The 26,159-nt window shown below is 40.2% G+C and overlaps 1 protein-coding gene across 1 annotated transcript in view; it reads right to left on the reverse strand.

Annotated features, from left to right (window-relative positions):
- The window catches only part of ttn.1 (titin, tandem duplicate 1), a 141,288-nt gene that overhangs the window by 25,756 nt on the left and 89,373 nt on the right, over positions 1 to 26,159 (reverse strand). The window contains exons 156-176 of the mRNA XM_056465823.1: positions 25,704 to 25,988; positions 25,240 to 25,539; positions 24,735 to 25,148; positions 24,182 to 24,457; positions 23,792 to 24,091; positions 23,386 to 23,688; positions 22,986 to 23,285; positions 22,608 to 22,895; positions 22,204 to 22,506; positions 21,820 to 22,122; positions 21,435 to 21,740; positions 21,019 to 21,306; positions 20,644 to 20,934; positions 20,244 to 20,531; positions 19,542 to 20,132; positions 19,324 to 19,428; positions 19,038 to 19,235; positions 18,649 to 18,945; positions 17,952 to 18,539; positions 17,531 to 17,833; positions 86 to 17,251 (exon numbers count right to left, since the gene is read on the reverse strand). Coding sequence (XP_056321798.1) covers positions 86 to 17,251; positions 17,531 to 17,833; positions 17,952 to 18,539; positions 18,649 to 18,945; positions 19,038 to 19,235; positions 19,324 to 19,428; positions 19,542 to 20,132; positions 20,244 to 20,531; positions 20,644 to 20,934; positions 21,019 to 21,306; positions 21,435 to 21,740; positions 21,820 to 22,122; positions 22,204 to 22,506; positions 22,608 to 22,895; positions 22,986 to 23,285; positions 23,386 to 23,688; positions 23,792 to 24,091; positions 24,182 to 24,457; positions 24,735 to 25,148; positions 25,240 to 25,539; positions 25,704 to 25,988 — 23,493 coding nt within the window. The remainder of the gene's footprint in view (positions 1 to 85; positions 17,252 to 17,530; positions 17,834 to 17,951; positions 18,540 to 18,648; positions 18,946 to 19,037; positions 19,236 to 19,323; positions 19,429 to 19,541; positions 20,133 to 20,243; positions 20,532 to 20,643; positions 20,935 to 21,018; positions 21,307 to 21,434; positions 21,741 to 21,819; positions 22,123 to 22,203; positions 22,507 to 22,607; positions 22,896 to 22,985; positions 23,286 to 23,385; positions 23,689 to 23,791; positions 24,092 to 24,181; positions 24,458 to 24,734; positions 25,149 to 25,239; positions 25,540 to 25,703; positions 25,989 to 26,159) is intronic.

Consider the following 26,159-nt stretch of genomic DNA (forward strand, 5'->3'; position numbering starts at 1 on the left):
AATTTAAAACCATTTGAGTAAAATATAAATATAAAGTTATGACAAATAATCAAAAATATTAGGTAATAAAAGGTAATGATCTTACCTGCAATCTTGGTTCCATCTTTAGTGTCAGCAGGTACACCTGTACCAAACTCATTTTCGCCACTAACTCTAAAGTAGTAGATTGCACCTTCTTGTAAGTCTTCAACCTTGTATGTCAGACTGTGACAGTTGCTTGTTACACATACCCAGGCCTTTTTGCTTGCTTCACGTTTCTCAACATGATATGCCTTAACAGCATCTCCTCCATCGTTTTCTGGAGGTAACCAAGTAACTGTAGCAGAATCTTTGGTGACTTCTGTAATTTTCACATTAGTTGGTGGTCCAGGGGTATCAAGGACTTTGACCACCATTGGCAAAGATGCAGTTCCAACACCATTGTCCAAAGTAACAATGTACTGTCCAGAGTCATTTCTTGTTGCATTCTCAATAGTAATGGATGTGTACGTTTCTGTTGATTCTATGCTTGCTCTTGCTTTAAGATCAACTTCCTCTTTATTCCATGTAACTGAAGGTACTGGCCTTCCCTTAAATGGTGCCATCAAGGTAAATGAACTTCCATGCTTGACAATTAAAGTCTTTCGCATCTCAATGTCAACATCAAACACAGGTTCCTCCTTTCTCTCTGTTGCTGACTGCGGCTCAGAGGCAGGTGACTGTTCACTGACACCAACTTTGTTAATTGCTTTAACAGCAAATACATACTCAACATCAGTTGTAAGACCAGAAACGATGAATTCATTGCTTTTTGTCATTTGAATTGCCACAATCCATTCCTCATCCTCAGATTTCTTGTATTCAACACTGTATCCAAGGATCTGGGCACCACCATCTGATAATGGTTTTTTCCAGGCAATAATAATAGAATTTTTGTTATAATCCAGAATCTTCGGTTTAGTTGGTGGGGATGGCACCAAAAGGGCATCCTCCGCCCTTGCTGAAGGTGATGGGTCACTGGCTAGACTTAAACCTGCCGCATTTTCAGCATAAACTCTAAACTCATACTCACATCCTCGTCTTACTTTTGATATCTCAGCTGTAGTGTCTTTCACAAGCTCTCTGTTCACACGAACCCAGTGAAGACCAGATTTTTCTCGTCTTTCAATTATATACCCAAGGATTTCACTGCCTCCATCAGATGTAGGCTTTGCCCAAGATAAAGTCATTTCCTCGCTTGTTACACTTGTAATTTCAACATTTGTTGGAGCTGTCGGGATGGTATATGGATCAGTTACCCTGATATTTTCACTTTCTAGGGCTTCACCTAGTCCAAACTTATTGACTGCTAATACTCTGAATATGTACTCATTTCCTTTCAGGAGCTTAGTAACCTTGAATGTTTTGGTTTTAACCTCTCCGTGTACAAGAGTCCATGCCAATCGGCTGGTTTCTCGTTTCTCAACAACATAGTGTGTTATTTCAGAACCCCCAATTTCTTGAGGTGGTCCCCATGATAATGTGCACTCCTCTGCTGTAAGTCCTGTAACTGACAGTGGTCCTGCTGAAGGCCCAGGTTTATCAAGAATAACACAGTTTACTGGTGTGGTGACACTTCCAACAACATTCTGTAAAGTCAAAGCATACAGTCCAGAGTCGCTCCTTTTGCAGTCTTTAATTACAATTATAGTACTAGTATCTGTTCCAGTTATCTGAATTCTAGCTTTGCGCTCAATTTCATGTCCATCCTTTGTCCAAGATGCAACAGGAAGAGGGCGTCCTGCAATGTCAGCATTAATCTTCAGGGTTTCCCCAGATTTTATTAAAACAGCATCTCTGAACTTGACATCCATCATAATACGAGGTGGATCTACATTATCTTTAACAGTAATGGGACCAGTGTTATCGGATGGTTCACTAAACAGTCCAGCAGCATTCTTTGCGATGACACGGAAATCATATTTTTCATCTATTGTAAGGCCAGTTACATCAAAGTAAGTCTCTACAACATTGGTAAAATTGCATCTTATCCAGCGGCCCTCTGGGAGATCTCTACGTTCAATTATGTAACCAGTGACTTTGGCCCCACCATCATACTCAGGCTTTGTCCAAGAAAGAGAGACAGATGATTTGGTAATGCTTGTTATCACAGGTTGACCAGGAGGATCACAAGGATCTCGTGCTGCTATGGGCTCACTTGCTTTGCTTGCTTTGCCAATTCCAGCAATATTTTCTGCATAGATACGGAATTCATACATCATGCCTTCCTCAATGCCAGTGACTTTAAATTCAGTATCCTTGATGAGTGTCCTATTTACCTTTGTCCAAAGAATACTGGTTCTCTCTTTGCGTTCTAAATGATATCCAATGACTGTGCTACCACCATCATTAACTGGCTCATTCCATGTGACAAGCATAAAGGCCTTGGTGGCATGAGCTACACGAGGTGTAGAAGGTGGACCAGGCTGTTTGAATGTGTACTCTGCAGTAATGCCTGGAGAGTCAATTTGCTTACCCTTTCCATAGCGATTCACTGCATAAATGCGGAACTGGTACTCAGAGCCCTGTGTCAATCGAGGTACCTTGACTGAGGTTCTGGCAACATTTGTTGAAACAATCTGCCACTCTGTTGTGTTGGTATCTCTCTTCTCTACAATGTAATTGCTGATAGAGCATCCACCATCATATTCTGGGGGGGCCCATGACAATGTAATACTGTCAGAAGTCACAGCATCAACCTTCACTGAAGCTGGTGGCCCAGGTTTATCAAGAACAACTATGGCAATATCTGTGGACTTGGTGCCTGCTGTATTAGCTAGGGTGATTTCATATTTCCCAACATGTTCAAAAGCGGCTTCTTTGATGACGATTTTGCTGGATACCATAGTATTGACAATCGAAAAAGAGGTTGTTTGCCTCAAAGGAAGGCCATCCTTCTTCCAAGACACAACTGGCTTTGGTCTGCCTCTCAAAGGAACCTCCACAGTAAGATCATCTCCAGCCTTAACACTGTATGTGTTGAACAGCAAATGAACAGAAGGTTCAATCTCAATATCTTTAGCTACAACAGGTACACCAAGTTCTTGAGGATCACTCTTGCCTTTCTCATTCATTGCAATAACCCTGAATGAGTATGTTTCATTAGGTGTGAGGTTGCTTACAGTAGCCTCTGGGACTTTAACTGTACAACTTACACCCCATTTATCACTACTCTTGGGTTGCATCTCTACATTGTAGCAGATGATTTTACTGCCACCATCATGGGCTGGCTTCACCCAAGTAAGTGTCACACTACTCTTAGTGACATCCACAAGAGTTATTTTTCCTGGAGGCATAGGCGCCTGTGCAACCTTTATAGGATTCTTTGTTTCTGCCATTACACCAAAGCCATACTCATTTACAGCACATACGCGGAAGTAGAAAATGCCTCCTTCCTGCAGTTCATCAACTTTAAAGGATGTCTGTGTGCAGTTGCTGGTAACAGTTGTATAAGCTTTTCTGGTTGATTCTCGTTTTTCAACCACATAATTGGTTATTTTAGCCCCACCATCTGTAAGTGGTGGGTCCCAGTAGAGAGACACTGAATCTTTTTTCACATCTTTCACTTCAAACTTCTGTGGAGAACTTGGTGTATCAAGCACCCTCACATTCACAAATGCAGATTTTGTGCCACTCTTATTCTCAAGAGTTAACACATACTTTCCACTGTCAAATCTATTGACACTGTCAATTACAAGCATGGTGTAGGAACTAGTGGACTCAATCTGAGCACGCTCAGTCAGAGTGCCATCCTCTTTTTCCCATTTGACAGATGGCTCAGGTCGACCTCTAATTGTGATGAAAAGACGAAGTGATCCTCCTGCACGTACAGAGACAACCTTCCTGAGGTCAGCATCAAGTTCAATCTCAGGGGCTTCAATCTTTTCAGATGCAGTTACCGATCCATGAACATCCGAAGGTTCGCCGACTCCTTCAGAATTAATTGCGCAAACACGGAAGTTATATTCAGCGTTTTCCTTAAGGTTTTCAACTGTGAGGCGTGATGCTTGAATACCAGATGGAGGTGTGCATATAATCCATTCCTCTGAAGAAACCTCTTTCATCTCTACAATATAACCTTTAATATATGCACCACCATCAAAAGCAGGTTTTCCCCAAGACAGGGAGACAGAAGAGTTTGTGTGATCTGTCACTTTAGGATGATGAGGTGGGCCTGGGGGGGTTGTAGCATTTATTGCCCTATAAAACAGAGATAAATCACTACATTCTCCCACACCAGTTTCATTCTCAGCAGACACACGGAACTCATAGAAATGTCCCTCTGACAGACCAGTTACTTTGAAGTGCAGATCAGTCAGCTTCTGACGGTTACATTTAGTCCACCTTACTCCATCTTTGTCACGCTTCTCCAAGTGGTAACATGTAATTTCTGCTCCTCCATCACTCTCTGGGGCATTCCATGATAGAGTTATTGAATCCTTTGTTATTTCACTTGCTTCTGGTGCAGATGGTGCACTTGGTGGTTTGTATGGATTGCGTGCTGTAATTGCCTCTGAATACAAAGGTTCACCAATACCGTATTTGTTGACAGCCATAACTCTAAAGATGTACTCATCACCTGACAGAAGTTTGGTCACTTTATAACTCACAGTATGAATGTTGGAATCAACAACAGTCCATGAGAGCCTGCTAGTTTCCTTTTTCTCAAGAATGTAATGAGAAATATTAGCGCCACCATTCTGAGAAGGCTCAGACCAAGACAGATGGCATTTATCAGACATGATGCCAGCAACTCGTAGTGGTCCTGTTGGTGGACCTGGTCTGTCAAGAACTTTTACTGCTATTGGAACTGTTTTTGTTCCTCCACTGTTGCTTAATATGAGGTCATAGTGTCCACCATCCAATCTTGTACAGTCTTTTATTGTAATAGAAGCAAATTTTTGTGTGCTTCGTGCTTCAATGCGCAATGTTTTATCCATTTCCTTTCCCTCCTTTAGCCATTGAATATCAGGTGTGGGTTTTCCATGTATATCTGCATCTAAAATCAAGTTGTCTCCAGCATTGACAACAATGACATCTTTGTACTTGGGATCCATCGAAACACTAGGAGGTTCAATTTCATCTGTAGCAGTAATTGGTCCAGTGCTATCTGAGGGCTCGCTAAAAACACCCACTGCATTTCTTGCAATTACTCTAAATTCATACTGATTGTTTACCGTTATGCCTGTTACTGTAAATTCTGTCTCAATTACATTGGTGAAGTTAGCCCTCATCCATCGACCCTCAGGCAAATCTCTTCTTTCAACAATATATCCAGTCACTTTGCTGCCACCATCATATTGTGGCTTTGTCCACTGAATTTTAATGTGGTCCTTTGATATTGCAACAGCCTCAGGCGTTCCAGGTGGATCACATGGGTCACGGGCCACAAAGCTCTCTGAAACTTTGCTTGCTCTACCGATACCAACAATGTTTTCAGCATATACCCTAAATTCATATCCAATGCCTTCTTCAAGATTGCATATTTTGAAAACTGTATCAGTAATAAGAGTTTTGTTTAATTTTGTCCATAGAATGCTTGTTCTTTCTTTACTCTCTAGGTGGTATCCAATCACTGAACTCCCACCATCAATCACAGGTTCATTCCACTCAATTGTCATTTGATCCTTAGTGGCAGATTTAACGTATGGAGTACCAGGTGGCCCAGGTGGTTTATAAGGATATTGCACAACAATGGATTTTGAATCCAAAGGTGCACCCTTACCATATCTGTTTTCAGCAACAACTCTAAACTGATACTCAGCACCAGTTTTCAGCTTGGTAACTTTGAGGGATGTTCTGGCAACTGATCCAGCAACAATCTGCCAAGTAGATTCTGTAGTGTCTCTCTTTTCAACAATGTAATGCTTAACTTGGCAGCCTCCTGTATACTCTGGTGGTTCCCATGAGATGGAAACAGAGTTGTTGCTTACTTCATTTACTTTTATTGGTCCTGTGGGTGCACCAGGTTTATCCAGGATAACGATATTGATATCTTCTGTAATGGCACAAACGCTGTTTGTTGCAGTAACTGCATACCTTCCAAGGTCATCTTTACAGGCCTCTGTTAATTGCAGGATTGTTGATGTTGGTGTGTTGGATGTAGTAACTCTGGATGTTACTTTAAGTTGTTGTCCATCCTTTGACCAAGTGATCTTTGGTTTTGGGCGTCCAAAAATGGGTATTTCAAGTTTGAAATCTTTTCCAGACTTGACACTGTATGTGTTGAACTGCAACTTTAGACTTGGTTCAATTGTGAGGTCATTGGCAATAACAGGAGCAGCAAGAGGCTTTGGCTCACTTTTTCCTTTCTCATTGTATGCCAGAACACGGAACAAATATTCGTGACCACTAGTCAGTCCAGTGACTGTTCCTTCACATGTTTTTACATTTGTTGCTACGCCCCATTTGTCAGTTCCTTTGGGCTGCATTTCAATCAAGTATCCTGCAATCCTACTACCTCCATCATCCTCTGGTTTTTCCCAGGCAAGAGATGCACTTATTTTTGTCACATCAGTCAACATCACCTTTCGAACTGGCTGAGGGACTTCAGATGCTTTTGAAGCAGTTTTTGTTTCAACTGGCAAACCAACACCATATTCATTTTCAGCCATAACTCTAAAGTAATACATAGCCCCCTCTGCAAGGTTTTCCACCTTGTACGTTGTCTTAGTACACTTGGTTGTTACATTTGCATAGGCTTTTCTTGTAGATTCACGCTTGTCAACAACATAATTCTTGATCTTTGCTCCTCCATCAATAAGTGGTGGTTCCCAAACAAGTGTGATAGAGTCTTTCTTGATATCCTTAACTACAAGGCTTAGTGGTGCTCCAGGTGTGTCTAACACTTTAACTGTCACAAATTCAGATACAGAGCCACTGCTATTCTGCAGAGTCACAGTATATTTTCCAGAATCCCGCCTATCACATGAGTCAATAGAAAGATGGGTGAAGTTAAGGCCCTTTTCAAGCACAGTTTTTTCTGACAATTCCCCTTCATCTTTAGTCCATTTGATATCTGGTGTTGGTCTACCTCTAAATGGTACATTTATTCTTACTGACCCTCCAGCACGAACAACAATTCCTTTTCTTAACTCTGAATCAAGGTGTATTTCAGGGGTCTCAAGTTTGTCCTCAGGCTTCACAGTTCCTGGAATAACCACAGGTTCTCCGACACCTAGTTTATTAATGGCACATACTTGAATCTTATATTCTTGTTGTTCTACTAGCTTAGTGATTTCAAATTTATTAACACGCAAGCCAGTAGGGGGAGTGCACATAGTCCATTCTTCTTCTTCAGCCTTGCAAATCTCAACAATATATCCTTGAATTGCACATCCTCCATCATTAAGAGGTTTACCCCAAGCCACTGTGATTGAATTCTTGGTGGTATCAACAACATTGGCATGCATGGGGGATCCAGGTTTATATTTGGGATCACAAGCCTTGTAGTATGAAGTTGCCAAGCTTGGTTCTCCAATTCCAGATGCATTTTCAGCTGACACTCTAAATTCATACTCATGATCCTCAATTAGGCCATGCACTCTGAAGCACACATCAGTAACTTTTTGCCTGTTGCATCTTGTCCATCTAATTCCAGATCGGTCTCTCTTCTCAATGATGTAGCCAATAATTTCACTGCCACCATCACTCTCCGGTGCACTCCAGCAAACAGTCATGGAGTCTTTTGCAATATTTGTTACCTCAATAATTTGGGGGGATCCTGGATGAACAAATGGATCTTTCATTATTATAGATGATGAATCAATTGGCTCACCAATCCCATAACTGTTGGCAGCCATGACACGGAATATATATTCATTACCTTCCAAGAGCTTTGTCACTTTGTATGTTGTTGTTTTGCAATCATTACAGACTACAGCCCAAGCAAGTCTACTTGTCTCACGTCTCTCAATTATGTAATGAGTGATAGTGTTTCCTCCATCATCAAGTGGTGGACGCCATACCAGTGTGCATTTATCACTCGACACACCTGTGACATGGAGAGGCTCTTCTGGTGGACCTGGTTTATCAAGCACTTTCACACTGAATTGAACAGTCTGAGAGCCAGCAATATTAGTGAGCTGGAGAATGTAATTTCCGCCATCTTGCCTAACTGCATCTTTTACTATAATCAGTGCTCTGTTGTCTGTATTCTTGATGTCACATCTAATTGTGTTTTCAACCTCCTTGTCATTTTTAAACCACTGGATTGCTGGTACTGGCTTACCATGTACATCAGCATCAAGTTTGAAGGTATCACCAGCATTCACAACAAGAGCCTGAGTATATTGTGGGTCAATTGAGAACTTTGGTGGCTCTACCTCATCCAATGCAGCAATAGGTCCGCTGTTGTATGATGGTTTGCTGATTGTACCAACTGCATTCTTTGCAATAACCCTGAAATCATACTTGGCACCTTCTGTTAACCCAGTGACGGTAAAATCAGTTTCAATAACATTTGTAAAGCTTGCTTTCATCCAGCGTCCCTCTGGGAGATCACGTTTCTCAACAGTATAACCAGTAATAACACTTCCACCATCATATTCTGGCTTTGTCCATTGGATAGTAATGGAATTTTTGCTCACGTGGACAGCTTCTGGGGTTCCAGGAGGGTCACATGGATCACGAGCAACAAAGCCTTCAGAGATTTTACTGCACCTTCCAATGCCAACAATATTTTCAGCATAAACTCTGAACTCATATTCGATACCTTCCTCTAAAGGACCAGTTTTGAATTGTGTTTCTTGAATCAGTGTCTTGTTTATCTTTGTCCAGAGAATACTGTTTCTCTCCTTACGTTCAAGATGATATCCAATAATGCTACTGCCTCCATCTGACACTGGCTCATGCCAATCAACAATCATATGGTCCTTTGATAGGCATGACACAAATGGAGTTCCTGGTGGTCCTGGTTCTCTATATGGATACTGAATAACAACGGCTGAAGAGTCCAAAGCATAGCTCTTGCCATATCTGTTTTGAGCAATAATTCTGAATTGATATTCAGCACCAGTCTTCAGTCGTAGTACTTTAAGTGTTGTTCTTGCCAATGAAATTGCAACATTCTCCCATGTTGTAGTAGTTGTATCTCTCTTTTGCACAATGTAATTTGAAATTGGACAACCACCAGTAAACTTTGGAGGATCCCATGACAATGTAACACTTGTCACAGTTATCTCATCGAATCGTACAGGGCCAGTTGGCGGACCAGGTTTATCAAGAGTGATAATTTCAATAGTTGCATCCTTTTGTCCAACAGCATTAGAAACATTAATTCCATACATCCCTCCATCTTCTCTAGCTGCTTCTTTGATGCTAAGAACAGTGCTGCGTGCTGTATTAGAAATGTTAACCCTTGTTGTGAATTTTAGGGCCGCACCATCCTTTGTCCACGTGACCTTTGGCTTTGGACGACCAGAAACTGGGATTTCAACTTGAAGGTCTTTTCCAACAAGAACACTGTAGCTGCTAAATGTAGGTCTTACATCAGGCCCGAAGACAAGATCCTTTGCTTGCACTGGGACAGCAAGTGTTCTTGGATCACTCTTTCCTTTTTCATTGACAGCAATTACTCTGAAAGTGTATTCTTCTCCAGGATTCAAATTACTGATTACAGCTTCTAATGTTTTTACATTAGCACAGCCAGACCATTTTTCATTACCCTTGACCTGCATTTCAACAAGGTATTGTAGTATTCTACTGCCACCATCATGAATGGGCTTTTCCCAAGAAAGAGATACACTTGTTTTGGTTACATCTACAACACTTAATTTTCCAGGACACTGTGGCACCTCTGAAACCTTCAAAGGATCTGCGATATCTGCAGGTAGACCTACACCATGTTCATTTTCTGCAAGCACTCTAAAATAGTAACTGCAGCCCTCTTGAAGTGGTTCAACTTTCCATGAGAGTTTATGGCAATTTGTAACAACAGCAGCGAATGTTTTTCTTGTGCTCTCACGTTTCTCAATAATGTAATTTTTTATCTTTGCTCCACCGTCCAAAGATGGAGGCTCCCATGTAAGAGTAACAGATTCCTTTGTGATTTCTTTAACTTTGAAGTTAAGTGGAGCACTTGGTGTATCAAGGACTTTAACCATAATTGTTTCAGATTTAGCACCAGTAGAGTTTTCTGCAATGACAGTATATTTACCACTGTTGACCCTACTGACTTTGTCAATCACAAGAGAAGTGTAACTGCTGCTGGTCTCCATCTGTGCTGATTCCTTAATATGCTCACCATCCTTTTCCCATTTAATTTGTGGGGTTGGTCTTCCTTTGAAAGGGATGAACATCCTAAGAGAACCTCCAGCTTTAATACGTACAAGCTTTCTAAACTCAGCATCAATATCAAGATCCGGCTCCTCTGTTTTGTCCTCTGGAAAAATGGGCCCTGCAACATCAGCATGTTCTCCAACACCAAGCTTGTTAACTGCACAAACTCTGAATTTGTATTCCTGCTTTTCTTTCAGATTTTCCGCTGTAAAGCGTGTCAGTTTAACACCTGTTGGCGGAGTGCACATTGTCCATTGTTGTTCTAATTCATCTGCTGCCTTTCCTTCTTCTCCTGAAGCTTTTGTCTCTTCTGCGGCTGCTTTTACTTCACATGCTTCAACAACATATCCCTGGATTTCACAGCCTCCATCATAAATTGGTTTTCCCCATGCTAGTACAACAGATGATTTGGTCATGTCTAACACTTTTGGATTATGTGGTGGACCTGGTTTGAAAACAGGATCCAGGGCTTTATAGAACACAGTTGCAGAACTTGCCTCACTAACCCCAGCAGCATTCTCAGCAGAAACTCTGAATTCATATCGGTGGTTCTCCAGGAGACTGGTAACTTTAAATGTGAGGTTAGTGACTGATTTCATGTTGCATCTGGTCCATCTAACACCTTCCTTGTCATGTTTCTCAATAATATAGCCAGTGATGGTTGTACCGCCATCATTTGTTGGGGCCTCCCAGGTTAATACCATTGAATCTTTCTTCACATTAGACACTTCCAGTCCTTTTGGTGCATCTGGGGGAGTGAATGGATTCTTGATAACAACTGCACCTGATTGGAGGGGCTCTCCAACACCAAATTTGTTGACTGCTAAAACTCTGAAAATATATTCATTTCCTTCAAGGAGTTTTGTTATTTTAAGATTTACAGCTTGGACTTTTGGTTCAACAACTGTCCAAAGAAGTCTGCTAGTTTCTCTTCTTTCTACAATATAATGAGTGATCTTGCTTCCACCATCTTGTTTAGGGGGTTTCCAGGTAAGGCAGCACTGCTCACTGGTTACACCTGTGATAGAGATGGGTCCCTCTGGTGCTCCAGGTTTATCTAGGACACAAATGTTGATTTGTACAGCTTTCTCTCCTCCAGGGTTTTGCAGCAGTAAAGTATATTGACCTCCATCAGCAAGTTTGGCCTCCTTTACAGTCAAACAGGTATAGCTATCTGTGCTTTTAATTTCACGATATATGGTGTTTCCAAGTTCCTGCTCACCCTTCTGCCAAGAAATTGTTGGTATTGGTTTTCCATGTACGTCTGCATCTATCTTGAAGTTGTCTCCTGCATTTACAACAATTGTTTGAGTGTATTCTGGATTTATGCTGATGCGTGGTGGTTCAATCTCATCCTTTGCGATGATAGGTCCAGTACTATATGAAGGATCACTAAAAACTCCAGCAGCATTTCTCGCAATGACACGGAACTCATATTTCTCATTCTCTGTCAGACCTGTTGCTGTATACTCAGTCTCTATGACATTGGTGAAATTTGCTTTCATCCAACGTCCTGCAGGTAATTCCTTCTTTTCTACAATGTACCCAGTGACTTTGCTTCCACCATCATACTCAGGCTTGGTCCATACAATTGTAATAGAATTCTTAGTGATTGTAAGTGCTTCTGGTGTTCCAGGAGGATCACAAGGATCTCTGGCAACAAAGCCCTCAGAGATCTTACTAGCCTTCCCAATGCCAACAATATTTTCAGCATAAACTCTGTACTCATACTCCATGCCTTCTTCAAGGCCTGTGGTCTTGTATGTTGTATCTTGAATTAGGCTTTTGTTTAATTTCATCCAAAGAATGCTATTTCTCTCTTTTCTCTCAAGGTGATATCCCAAGATTGTACATCCACCATCAATGACAGGTTCATTCCATACTATAACCATACTATCTTTTGTGGAAGACTGCAAGAAAGGGGTTCCAGGAGGTCCCGGTAGTTTGTAGGGGTACTGTGCAACAATACATTCAGACACAAGAATAGGGCTTTTGCCATATCTGTTCTGTGCTGATATTCTGAATTGATATTCAGAGCCTGTCTTCAGTCTTCCTGCCTTAATTTGAGTTCTTGCTAGATTGCCTGCTACAATCTGCCAATTTGTTGTAGATGTGTCCCTCTTTTCTACTATGTAATTATTAATGGTGCAGCCACCATCATACTCTGGTGGTTTCCAAGAGACTGTAACACTATCAGATGTTACTTCATCAACATTAACAGGTCCTGTTGGAGGACCAGGTTTGTCAAGAACAACAATTCCAATATCCACTGTTGTTTCCCCAGCTGTATTTGATAGTTTGATGCTATACTGCCCAACATCATCTCTACATGCCTCTTTAATAACTAAATTTAGCTCTGTATCAGTTGAGGAAAAATTGACTCTGGTTGTTCGTTTAAGTGGAACTGCATCCTTAATCCATGAAATGGTAGCTTTGGGACGGGCATTATATGGAATACCTATGGTCAAATCCTCTCCTGCAAGGACAGTGAAGGTGGAAAACAGCATCTTAACAGAGGGAGCAATTACAAGGTCTTTGGCAATCACAGGTACACCAATTTGACGAGGATCACTGGTTCCCTTTTCATTTCTTGCAGAAACACGGAACATATACTCTTCACCAGGTGAAAGACCACTAATGACTGCTTCAGGTACTTTGACAATCACAGCTTGTGACCATTTTTCACTTCCTTTGCTCTGCATCTCTACAACATATGCAACCACTCGACTTCCTCCATCATGTTCTGGTTTTTCCCATGACAATGTCACAGTTGTCTTTGTAACATCCTGAAGTGTTATCTTGCCAGGTGGAAGTGGCTTCTCAGACACTTTAACAGATTCACCAGTCTCAATAGGAAGTCCAATGCCATATTCATTTTCTGCTAAAACTCTGAAGTAGTAGTTGCATCCTTCTTGGAGCTGGTCAATTGTCCAATTAGTTTTGTGACAATTGGAATTTACTGTAGCATACGCCTTCCTTGTAGCCTCCCGCTTCTCAACAATATAATTCTTAATTTTTGTGCCACCATCATTAATTGGAGGATCCCAAATAAGTGAAACAGACTCTTTAGTAACCTGGCTTATTTTTAGGTTCTGTGGTGCTCCAGGTGTGTCTAAAACCCTAACTATTACTGAGACGGTCTTTGATCCAGAACTGTTTTCTACAGTTAAATTGTATTTACCACTGTCAAATCTGTTAACATTGCCAATAACCAGTGATGTAAAAGATGATGTAGTTTCAATGGTAGCCCTGTCTAATGGTTCATCATTCTCTCTTGACCATTTTGCCTCTGGTGTTGGTCTACCTTTAATTGGCACAAAAAGTCTTAGTGTATTACAAGCTCTAATATTCACAATCTTACGAAGTTCAGCATCAAGGTCAGCTTCTGGTGCGATGAGTCGTTCTTCTGCTTTGGGTGATCCTGGTACAGGTGCTGCTTCTCCAACACCCTCGCTATTCAGTGCTGACACATTGATTTTGTATTCTTGGTTTTCTTTAAGATTTGTGATTGTAAATGATGTCCCTTTTACACCATCCTTAGGGGAGACCATTGTCCATTCCTCCTCTTCAGTTCCAGGAATACAGGTTTCGACCATATAGCCAGTAATTTCAGAGCCACCATCATAAATTGGTTTGTTCCATGCAAGTGTGATGGAAGAACTTGTTGTGTCCAGGATTCTTGGATTACCAGGTGGACCTGGTTTAAAAAGTGCATCTGTGGCCTTAACAAATGGTGATGAAGGACTTGGTTCACTTATTCCAGCAGCATTTTCAGCAAAAACTCTGAATTCATATTCATGGCCTGGAACAAGAGCTGTAATCTTAAAATGCAAGTCAGTAACTTTCTTCTTGTTGCATTTTACCCAGCGCAAACTTATCCTGTCTCTTTTCTCAATACGATAGTTGGTGATTTCACTTCCACCATTGCTAGCTGGTGCACCCCAACAGATGACTACAGAATCTTTGGTGACCGCTGTTATCTCTGGTGTTTGTGGAGGACCTGGTGGTACATATGGATTTTCTGCAATTATTGCTTCAGATTCAATAGGCTCTCCAACACCATACTTGTTAACAGCCATAACTCGGAATATGTATTCATTTCCTTTGAGCAACTTTGTCACTTGGTACTGATTAACCAGCAATTCTGATGCCACATTTGTCCAAGCAAGTCTGCTTGACTCACGTTTTTCAATAACATATTGTTCGATATTTGCACCACCATCATCTGTAGGTGGATTCCATGTGAGCACACATTTCTCTGCTGTAATGTCCGAAACAGCCAGTGGTCCTTGTGGGGGCCCTGGTCTATCAAGAACCTTTACGTTGAAAACATGCTTAGCAAAGCCACCAACATTTGTTGCAGTAAGAATAAATTCCCCACCATCCTTTCTGATAGAATCTTTGTTGATCAAGACTGCTGTAAGTTCTGTCATTTTGATCTGTAGTTTGGATGTGTTTTCAACATCTTTTCCATCTTTTGTCCAAACCATGGATGGTAATGGCTGACCTGCAACATCAGCTTCAAGTTTGAACACCTCTCCAGATTTGACAAGGACAACGTCTTTAAATTTAGCATCAACCATTATTCTTGGTTCTTCAATGTCATCTTTGCAAATAATTGGATCTGATGGTTCTGATGGATTACTAACAGCACCTGCTGAATTTCTTGCAAGTACACGGAATTCATAAGATGCCTCTTGTGTAAGACCACTTATTGTGAATGTGGTTTCAATGATATTTGTAAAGTTAGCTCTCATCCAGCGACCAGCTGGAAGATCTCTCTTTTCAACAGTATAGCCAGTAATTTTGAATCCACCATCATACTCTGGCTTTGTCCACTGAATAGTGATCGCATTTTTGGACACAAGGACTGGGACAGGTTGACCAGGTGGATCCACTGGGTCAAGAGCAAGCAAAGGTTCAGATGCTTTGCTTGGTTTTCCAATCCCAGCTATGTTTTCAGCAAACACACGGAATTCATATGCTACACCATCTTCTAGCCCTGTGGATTTAAACAGATTTCCAACCACCATTGTCTTGCTAATTCTATGCCAAACAATGCTGTTCCTCTCCTTTCTTTCAACATAGTAACCAATAACCTCACTTCCACCATCAGAAACAGGCTCATTCCAGCCAATTGTCATTGTATCCTTAGTAAATGCGACAACTTTAGGTGTTCCAGGTGGTCCAGGTGCCTTAAATGGATATGCAGCAACCACTGCCTCTGAGGTTATTGGAGGCCCTGTACCATATCTGTTTTTGGCCCTTACCCGGAATTGATATTCAACTCCTGTAGTTAAACGTATTGCTTTGAATGTTGTACGAATAATCAATGAGGACAACTCTACCCATGACTGGCTAGTAGTTTCCCTAATTTCTACTACATAGTTATTGATTGGTACACCTCCATCATTTTCAGGAGTTTCCCATGAGAATTCAATAAATGTACGAGTTATTTTGTCCAGTTTAATTGGTCCCTTTGGTGGTCCAGGCACATCATGCACCTTTACTGTTATGCTATCTGTGACTGAGCCAACAATGTTCTTTCCTGTCATTGAGTATATTCCACTGTCACTCCTTAAACATTCATTTATGATCAATATATTTGAGGTGGCAGTATTTTCAATCATTGTCCGTTGTGTTAATTTGAGGGCTTGATGATCTTTCTGCCAGGAAACTGTTGGTTTAGGACGACCAGAAACAGGCACCTCAACCTTTATATTTTCACCGGCCCTGGCAATAACTGTCTTCTGACACACACCTCGGAGGTCAAATTCTGGTTCTGAACTTTGTTCTCTGATAACAACAGACTTGCTTACACGAGGATGACTTCGCCCAGAACTATTCACAGCCATCACACGGAATACATATTCTTCATTTTCATTAAGATTTTTCACAGTTAAGTCCAAAGTCTTAATGGTTGTCACATGGGCCCACTGATCTGTTCCCTTCTTTTGTGCTTCAATTACATACCCAGTAACTCTACTTCCACCATCATGCTTTGGTTTAGTCCATGCAAGTCCAACTGTGTGCTTTGTGACATCAGTAAATGTGACATTTTCTGGAGGAGTTGGTGCTTGAGATACTCTGATCGGGTCTGGGGTTTCAACTGCTTCGCCAATGCCATATTCATTTTCAGCAGAAACTCTAAAATAATACTCCAAACCCTCTCCTAGATCTGAAACTTTGACAGAGCATTTCTCACATTTTGTGATTACAGCAGCATACGCCTTGCGAGTAGACTCTCTCTTTTCAATGATGTAATTTGTGATCTTGGCACCGCCATCAATAAGAGGCATTTCCCATGCCAATGTGATGCTTTCTTTGTCAATAGCTGTAGTTTTCAGATTGAGCGGAGGCCCAGGGGAGTCCAAAACCCTAACAACCACAGAAGCGGTCTTCTTTCCAGCTGCATTCTCTAATGTTAAATCATATTTTCCTGCATCACGTCTATTGCAGTCAGGAATAACCAACAGGGTGTATGATTCAGTATTGTCAATAATTGCACGGGTTTTCAATGGTGAATCCTCTTTTGTCCATGTCACTGTAGGAGTTGGACGTCCTTTAATAGGAATAAATATACGAATTGAGGCGCCTGCCCGAACAACTAAAGTTCTTCTAAGTTCTACATCAAGTTCTAAATCAGGGATTTCTTCACGTTCTACTATTTGGACAACATCCACTGTTTGTGCTGGTTCACTTACACCCATTGCATTCATTGCACTAATTCTAAAATGATACTTCATTCCAGCTTCCAAACTTGGAACAACAAACTCAGTGATTCTTAAAGGTACAGATGTGTCTTTTATCCATTCTTCTTCTCCCTCCTTTTTGTGCTCAACAAAGTATCCGGTGACTTCCATGCCACCATCACTAAGTGGTTTGCCCCAATGCAGTTCAGCTGTTGTCTTTGTTGTGTCTGTGACTCTTGGGTTGACTGGAGGAGCAGGTACATCTATAAAGTATACATGAATGTGAGCAACATCGTTGCTATTACATAAAATATACAATTAATAAAAATTAATAAATTTATATTAAATAGTGTCTTTAAAAGTAATTTTCTTAATTTCTCAAAAATACAATTAAGCACAACAGAAAATATAGCACAATGTAAATACAACAAAATACACATAAAAATAGAAATCAAAGCAGTCCCAAAATATTATTGTAAGCAACATTCAATGTCTTCAATGAATTTGCTTCCCTGGTGTGTAAATGCTAATCTTTTACTTACCTGCAACAAGCTTTGTCATCACAGGAATTGAAGGTTCACTTGGCTCACCAAATCCAGCCTTATTCTCAGCAGCTACTTTAAATTCATATTCAACTCCCTCTTTGAGCCCTTTCACTTCAAAGTGAAGGTCAGCAATTGTTTTCTTTGATGCTCGTGTCCATCTCATTCCCTTCTTTTCTTTCTTTTCAACCATATAGCCCGTTATATCACTTCCCCCATCATCAGCTGGTCTTTTCCAAGCAATTGTAACAGAATTTCCTGCAACATTTTCAACTTCTGGTTTAGCTGGTGGGCCTGGAGGACCTGAAAGAAGTAAAATATCTTTTAAATCGTATTGCATGCACATATCCAGCTTTCCAAAAGCATACACATCTCTTTAAAATAATAATTACTATTTATATTATTAGAATTATAAACCTACCAAAGCCATCCACCATTTTCACTGGCCCAGAGTGAGAGGCATCACCAGCTCCAGAATTGTTGACAGCAGAAACCCGGAAGATGTACTCATTTCCTTGGATTAGCTTATTGGCAACAAAGTGGCAGTCAATAACATTTTCTGCAAGAATGGTCCAAAGCAGGCGGCTTGTTTCTCTCTTCTCCAGTGTGTAGTATTTAATTGGAGATCCTCCATCTTCATGAGGAGCTGTCCATGTCAATGTGACCTTTTCAGATGAAATTCCACTTGCTTCAACTGGCCCTGGCGGACCAGGAACATCTAAAATTGTAACTTTCACATTTTCCTCTTTCACACCAAATGGGTTGCTTGCTGTGATTGTGTACTCTCCTGAGTCCTTCCTACTAGCATACTTGATAAAAAGTGTAGAAGAAGAAGGTGTAGTTTCTATCTGACACACATCCGATGGCTTGAAATACTTTCCACCCTTTGACCACACTGAGGTTGGTTGTGGTTTGCCCAGAATGCTTGTTGCAGTAATCACAATTGTATCTCCAGATTTAACAGTAAGCCCTTCCTTGACTGTTGGATCAATTATAATGGTTGGCGCCGCTGCAATATAGTCAGTAAAAAAAGTAATTAGCACAATAATTATGGGTAAGATCACATGCAACATAATTTTCTCAAGATGGATGGGATTGGAGGAGTAATAAAGTCTTACCATATTCATCTGTGCACAAAAGAGTATCAGTTTGTTCAGAGGGTTGACTTATGGCTCCAGCTGCATTCTTTGCTCTGATTCTAAATTCATACTTGCATCCTTCTTGCAAGTCTGCTACAGTATATGCACAGTCTATAACATTTACTGTGTTAGCCTTCACCCAGACCTTGGCTGGAAGATCACGTCTTTCAACAATATAGCCTGTAAGCCTGTGTCCACCATCATATTGAGGTTCAGTCCATTGAAGTGTTACAGTACTTCTAGTGATGCAAATCACATCGGGTTTGCCAGGTGCATCTGTAACATATTGTGTTCAAGCAAATGATTAAAAATCAAACTCCAACAAAAAAAGTGTATATTAATACTCAGGACTTTGAAGCTGTTCTTACCAATAGCATCCAAAGCAACCATTGGCTCAGTGGGAAGGCTAGGTCTACCAACACCAGCCAGATTAATAGCCATAACCCTGAATTCATATTCTAGACCCTCTGTTAAGCCTGTTACTTTGAAATCTCTCATCTTCAAAGGCGCTGAGTTCGCTCTTTTCCATAACATGCTGTTTCTTTCCTTGAATTCAACATGGTAGCCTGTAAGCAAAAGAAAAATGTTGAAATATCCTATTTTATTTGTTTTACTTGTAGCTTAGCTAATGTCTTATTTTTATTATGTCAGTACCTGTGATTGGTGAGCCTCCAGTTTTTCTTGGATCAAACCATGTAAGAGTTGCTGAATCATGGCGCATACTCATGACTTGTGGGGGAGGAGGTGAATCTGGTACATCTGGTGAAATAATCATAAAAAAAGTGAGATTTTTTTTTTTACACATGATATTATTTTTAGTACATTTTTAGTACATACTTTGACAACTGATAACAAATTTAAATTTCACTCACTGAAAGGATGCTTGGCAACCATAGGTTCTGATTTGAGGCCTTCACCAATTCCATATTTGTTTTCTGCACTAACTCTAAATATGTATTCTGTTCCCTCATGTAGACCAGTCACTCTGAAACTGTTTGTGTCCACAGATGAAGACACAGTAACCCACATGTTAGTAATGGAGTCACGTTTCTCAAGAATATAGTTGGTGACTTCTGATCCACCATCATCTTTAGGAGCACTCCATTTTAATGTTGCACCATCTGCAGTCACCTCCTTGAACTTTATTGGTGCATTTGGAATTCCTGGTTTACCAACAACTCTGACAAAAATTGTGGACTCTTTTGTTCCAGCAGAATTGCGAAGAGTGATGGTGTATTTTGAGGCATCTGTTCTTTGGCAGTCACGGATCAAGAGAGTTGTGTTTACAGCAGTTGATTCTACACACACTCTTCCTGTGTCTGTGAGATTTTCATCTTCTCCCTTCTTCCATGATACAACAGGGGTGGGCTTTCCAATAATAGGAATCTTTAGACGAACATTGCTTCCTTCTTTTGCAATGTAATTCAAGTTAGGCAAATCCCGTAAGTCACAGCTTGGAAGAACTAAAATAAAATAGAAAAATTATCTTTAAGGAGGGCAGTTTAAAGCACAATACACTCGATGTATCTCTAGAGAATTTCTTTTCTATGTCCAAACTAAATTAGAAATCTCACCATTGATATCTTTTGCCATTACAGAGAGTTCTTTCACAGGGCCATCACCAGAATCGTTTGTTGCAAATACTCTGTACTTGTACTCCCTTCCTTCTACAAGATCCTTTGCACTATATTGCATGTTTTTTGAACGAAGAAGCTCCTTCCATTTGTCTTCGCCATTAAGGACCTCAAGCACGTATGCAATGATTCGGCTTCCTCCATCACTGATGGGTTTTTTCCATGAAAGTGTACAAGAGTCCTTGGTTACCAGTAAGGTCTTAAAGTCCATAACTGGTCCAGGTTGTTCTGAAAGATATATATTTAGTTTATTAAATAGAAAATTTACTTTTCTAAAAATACACAGTGACATTTTTTTCTGCAAATAAGGACTAAATAAAGACTATTTATCTTCACTTACCAGAAGCTCTGACAGCATCCACTGTTTCACATGGCTCACCAATACCATACTGATTTTGAGCCAAAACCCTGAAGCAATATGATCTGCCAGGCTCTAAATCTTCGATCTTGAAAGATGTCTTTGTACAGGAAGTTGTAACATTTGACCATGCTTTTCTTTCTGCATCTCTTTTGTCAACAATGTAACCTGTGATTTCACTTCCACCATCAATTAGAGGTTCATCCCATAGGATGGAGGCACTGTCCTTCGATGTTTCTTTTATCATCAAATTCAGTGGAGGTCCAGGGGTATCTGTTTGTATTTAGGAGTCACAATATACTTTAGTTAATGTGAAATTGTACATACATTTTAAATCTGGTTAATTTCACAACTTACCAAGGACCTTGACAATGACAGTGTACATCTTCATTCCGCTTACACTGTCAAGATTCAGAATGTATTTCCCTGCATCGTATCTGTTTACTTTCTCAACACAAACTAGGGTATCTGTGTCAGTCGTCTTGATTATGATCCCTTGTCTGTCCTTAATGTTTGTGTTCATCTTGGCCCAGGTCACCCTGGGGATTGGTCGACCCTTAATTTTGGCATGAAGTTTCATTTTGCTGCCAGCTGTAAGCACCAAAGTATCCTTCAGCTCCGCATCAAGCTCAGCCTCAGGAGTAACTGGAACAACATAGGAAAATATTACTTCTTTATTTTAGGAATTCATCAATAGTATTTGAACAAATAAAATACATAAGTATTTACAAAATATACCATTGATTATTTTAAAATTAGAAATATATTTGTACCAAAAACATCCTTGGCAATGTGTTTTTCAGGAACTTCACAAGGCTGGCTGAATCCAATTTTATTTACAGCACTAACACGAAGTTGGTACTCTGAGTTCTCCAAGAGTCCAGTCACAACATAATTTGTATCCTGAAGGTTCTTCGGTACATTGCATCTTATCCAGTCTGTTGTGTTAGTTCTCTTGCATTCAACAAGGTATCCCAGAATTTCACTTCCACCATCATTTGCAGGCTTAGTCCAAGTTAGTTTTATGGTGCTGTTGGTGGTATCTATTACCTTGGGAGATATTGGTGGGCCTGGAGGATCTGTAAAAATATTAAGAGTTATTTATAAATTCTCTCACATATTAGGAGATAAAAAACATATTGTACTTCTGATGCTTACATAAAGGATCAAGAGCTGAGGCAGCATTGGATGGATCACTGGGTTTGCCAAGGCCAGCTTTATTAACAGCAATCACTCTGAACTCATACTGAGCTCCTTCGGAAAGACCTCCAACCTCAAGTGTTCTCTCCAGCAAGGGTTTTCTGTTTAGTTTTGTCCAGTTCACTTCCTTGGTTTCACGTTTCTCAACTAAATATCCAAGAATAGGTGAATTTCCATCATCAGATGGTTCCTTCCAGCTTACAGTCATACGTTCCTTTGTGATATTTGTGAGGACAGGTGGGTCACATGCTCCAGGAACAGCTATAAATGACAAGTAGATTACAACAAAGACATTTTTCTATATTTTACTATAATAAAAATTGAAGAATAGAAAGGCCTTACTGAAGGGATTTCTTGCAACAACTGGGTCTGATATGATGGCATCACCAGTACCATAGTGGTTTTCAGCACGAACACGGAACTGGTACTCATGCCCCTCAATCAGTCTCTCTACTGAACATCCTGTTGTATCCCGACTGATTTTAGCAGAAACTTGGGCCCAGTTAGCCCTACTTGTTTCACGTTTATCAACAACATAATTTGTGATTGGAGAGCCACCATCAGCAAGTGGAGCCTCCCAGCTCAGCTTGACCTGATCTGAAAGTATCTCATCAAGCTTGATAGAGGCAGGCGGGCCAGGTATATCTGTGTTAGTGTAAAGTGTGATTATAGTTATGCCAATAAATATGTCGTTATATCTGCTGTTTAGTAATTTGGCAAAACAATACAAATACACTGAAACTCACCTAATATTTTAAGCTGTATTTCTGCAGTTGTATTACCACTTGCATTTGCAGCATGAATTCCATAATTTCCAGCATGAAGTTTAGTAACTGCATCAAGGCTGAGAGAAAAGAGATGTCTCTTTTGAGACATCTTGAATTCTTTGTCAGCTTTCAACGTTTCTCCGTTTTTGCTCCAAGTAACCTTAGGCATTGGTTTACCAAAAACTTCAGCTTCTAGGCAAACATCTGACCCAGCTTTCACTGGCAACATCTTCTTCATCTGTATTGAAAGCTCAATTCTTGGAGGAACTACAGACAAGCAAACATGACGAACACAGTTAGGCAAATTACATTCAGAAAACATTTAAATGATATTATAAAACATAAAAAAAAATTTACCATTTTCTGCAGACACCAGAATGGGGTCAGTGATTTCAGAGGGTCTGCTAATGTTAACAGCTGTCTTGGCAATTACCCTAAACTGGTAATTAGCACCCTCTTCTAACCCAGTTGCAATGTACTCCTCACGAGGCACATTTTGACTACTTGTGTTGCAACGCACCCAAGTGTCTCCTGGAAGTCTCATTGCCTCAACATAGTAACCAATAATCTTGCTACCACCATCATTTTTTGGTTTGGTCCAAACCAGTGAAACTGCATTCTTAGTCACATCCAGCACCTCTGGTTTTCCAGGAGCATCTAGAAATAAATAAAAAAAACGAAAGAAAAACAATGAATATAAACATCTAATGTGCAAATATTTATAGATGACAATGTACAGTATGTTACATGGACATACCAACAGGTGTTCTTGCTGTGATGAACTCAGTTTTCTTGCTTGGTTTGCCCTGTCCAGCTCGATTTATAGCTGATACTCTGAAAGTGTATTCAAGACCCTCAATTAGGCCAGCACAAGGATATTCAGTTGTGCGGACAACAGAATCATTAGCCTTAACCCAGAGGAGACTGTTTCTCTCTTTGCGTTCAATGTAGTATCCAGTAACTGGACTGCCACCATCAGACTCTGGCTTATCCCAAGCCACAAACATGCAGTCCTTGTTCACTTTATTGATGCGGCAGTTCAAAGGCTCACCAGGAACATCTTAAAGAAAATTAATTTGTTAAACACTGACAAATAGGCTGCATAATTATTTTTCATCAGTTGCAAGTTGACAGCTACTGCACATGCAAAAATTTCAACTCACCGAAGGGGAACTTGGCAACCATTCTTTCAGATGCAAGCGGGTCTGAAATTCCAAATCTGTTCTCAGCACGGACACGGAAGATATATTCCTTTCCAGGAATAAGTTTTCCTATTCTGCAGCCAGCTTTGCCACAGCTGGAAAGAGCAGTAACCCAGTCACCTCTGCTGACATCGCATTTCTCAACCACATAATTAGTGATATTGCTACCCCCATCCTCAGTAGGTTTGTTCCAAGATAGGGTACAGGCATCAGAGTCAATGTCACTGATCTCAAATGGTGGCTCAGGTGGTCCAGGAATATCTGATAGAAAAGAATGTTACAAACAATTAACTACAAGATAACGTAGCCCATTTTTGTTGGGTGGTGATGATGAAAATGATAGGCTCTAACCTCTGATGATGATTTTCAAAGTCTGCTCAATTTTTCCAGTGGAATTCTCAGCAACAAGGCTATATTCACCACTGTCTTGTCTTGAAACATCCTTAATGATGAGCACACACATGTTCTGAGATTTGTGCACAGCAAGACGACTTGATGAGACAACATTATTTTCTCCTCGTTTCCACTGGCACGCTGGTGCTGGCTTTCCAGATACAAGAGCCTCAACCCTCAGTTTTGCCCCCGCTTTTGCAGTGACAAGCTCTGTCATAATAATTTTGGGTTCAACTGAAAAGAAAACACAAAATGAAATAGTTTTTAGTTAAAGTCTTATTCAAAATATGTTCTGAAGATTATATATATATATATATATATATATATATATATATATATATATATATATAAATAAATATATATATATAAATAAACAGAGAGGCTAATAATTCAGGAGGGCTAATAATTCTGACTTCAACTATATATATATATATATGTGCGTGTGTGTGTCATATATATATATATATATATATATATATATATATATATATATATATATTCTGTAACTTACACATCTGCTCCTTTATCTCATAAGCTTCTCTGGTCTCTGTAGGAAGACTGGATCCCATGGAGTTTCTTGCTGCCACTCTGAAGCGGTATTTTCTTCCCTCCTTTAGTCCAGCAATGGAGATGCTCAAACCTTTTACAACTGTATATGGTGTCCATTCCTCTTTTTTCTCCTCTTTCTCCTCTTCTGCAGCCACAGGTTCAGGTGGTGGTTGAACCACAGGCTCTACACCAGGTTCAGCCTCACCTTCAACCTCCACTGGTTGTTTGGGAGGTTTAGGCATTGGGAGTTCAAGATAGTCAATAACGTAGCCATCAATTTTAGCTCCTCCATCACGCAGTGGTTTTACCCATCCAACAGTGGCACTGTTCTTAGAAATCTCCAGAACATCAACTTTTTGTGGTGGATCAGGCTTACCTTAATAAAAGAAAAACAATTGACATGTTAATACCCTTTTAAAAAGAATTTCAAAGCACTGAAAATTTATAGGGCTAAGAATTGCACTTACTGACTGGATCAGAGGCCAGATAGGATTTTGGTGTAACTCTTGGGACACCAGGACCATACTCGTTTACAGCTATTACACGAAAGTAATACTCTGTTCCTGGGACGAGATTGCTCATTTTAAATGTGGTGTTTTCAACATTAGCTTTCACAGTTGCCCATGTCTTGCGATCAATTTCTCGTTTCTCTACAATGTAATGAGTTACGTTACTGCCACCATCAGTTTCAGGTGGAGACCATGTGAGGTTACAAGACGACATTGTCATGTCAGCAACTTCAAGACCATCAACAGGTCCAGGTGTATCTAATTTTGAAAAAGAAAAAAATGAAATGTATGATTAATGAATAATTGGATAGTTTATGTATTGCTATGTTTAATTTTTCCGATATCTTATTTAAAATTAATTCAAATGTTTTGGTTGTGATTTTTGTTATCAGAGTAATACATAATGCATTTTTTTTACTTACCAAGTACTTTGACATTCACAAACACAGCTTTCTCTCCAGCTGTACTGGATACGTTCAATGAATATTTGCCTGAATCATCACGAGTACTTTCAGAGATAACAAGGAATGTCATGGTGTCAATGAGATCGACATGGCCCTTCTGAACAACATTATCTTTTCCCATTCTCCTCCATAAGACTTTCGGAGCGGGTCTGCCTCTGATTGTTGCAACTAATCTTATTGGGCATCCTGCCCTAACAGTAAGTCCTTTCTTCAAGTCTGCATCCAAATCAATCTCAGGGGCCTCTGAAATGGGGAAAGGCATCAAGACAGTGAATTAGGAACACACACACACAGCGAGCATACACAGAGAAGTGGGCAGCTATTGCTTCCAGCACCCAGGGAGCAATTTCAGTACCTCTTGAGCAATTAGCCTTGCTAAAGAACACCTCAGCTGGGTATAAAAGATGAAGAGAG

Source organism: Danio aesculapii, chromosome 9 (assembly GCF_903798145.1).
Source record: "Danio aesculapii chromosome 9, fDanAes4.1, whole genome shotgun sequence".
In the NCBI taxonomy this organism is placed as follows: domain Eukaryota; kingdom Metazoa; phylum Chordata; class Actinopteri; order Cypriniformes; family Danionidae; genus Danio; species Danio aesculapii.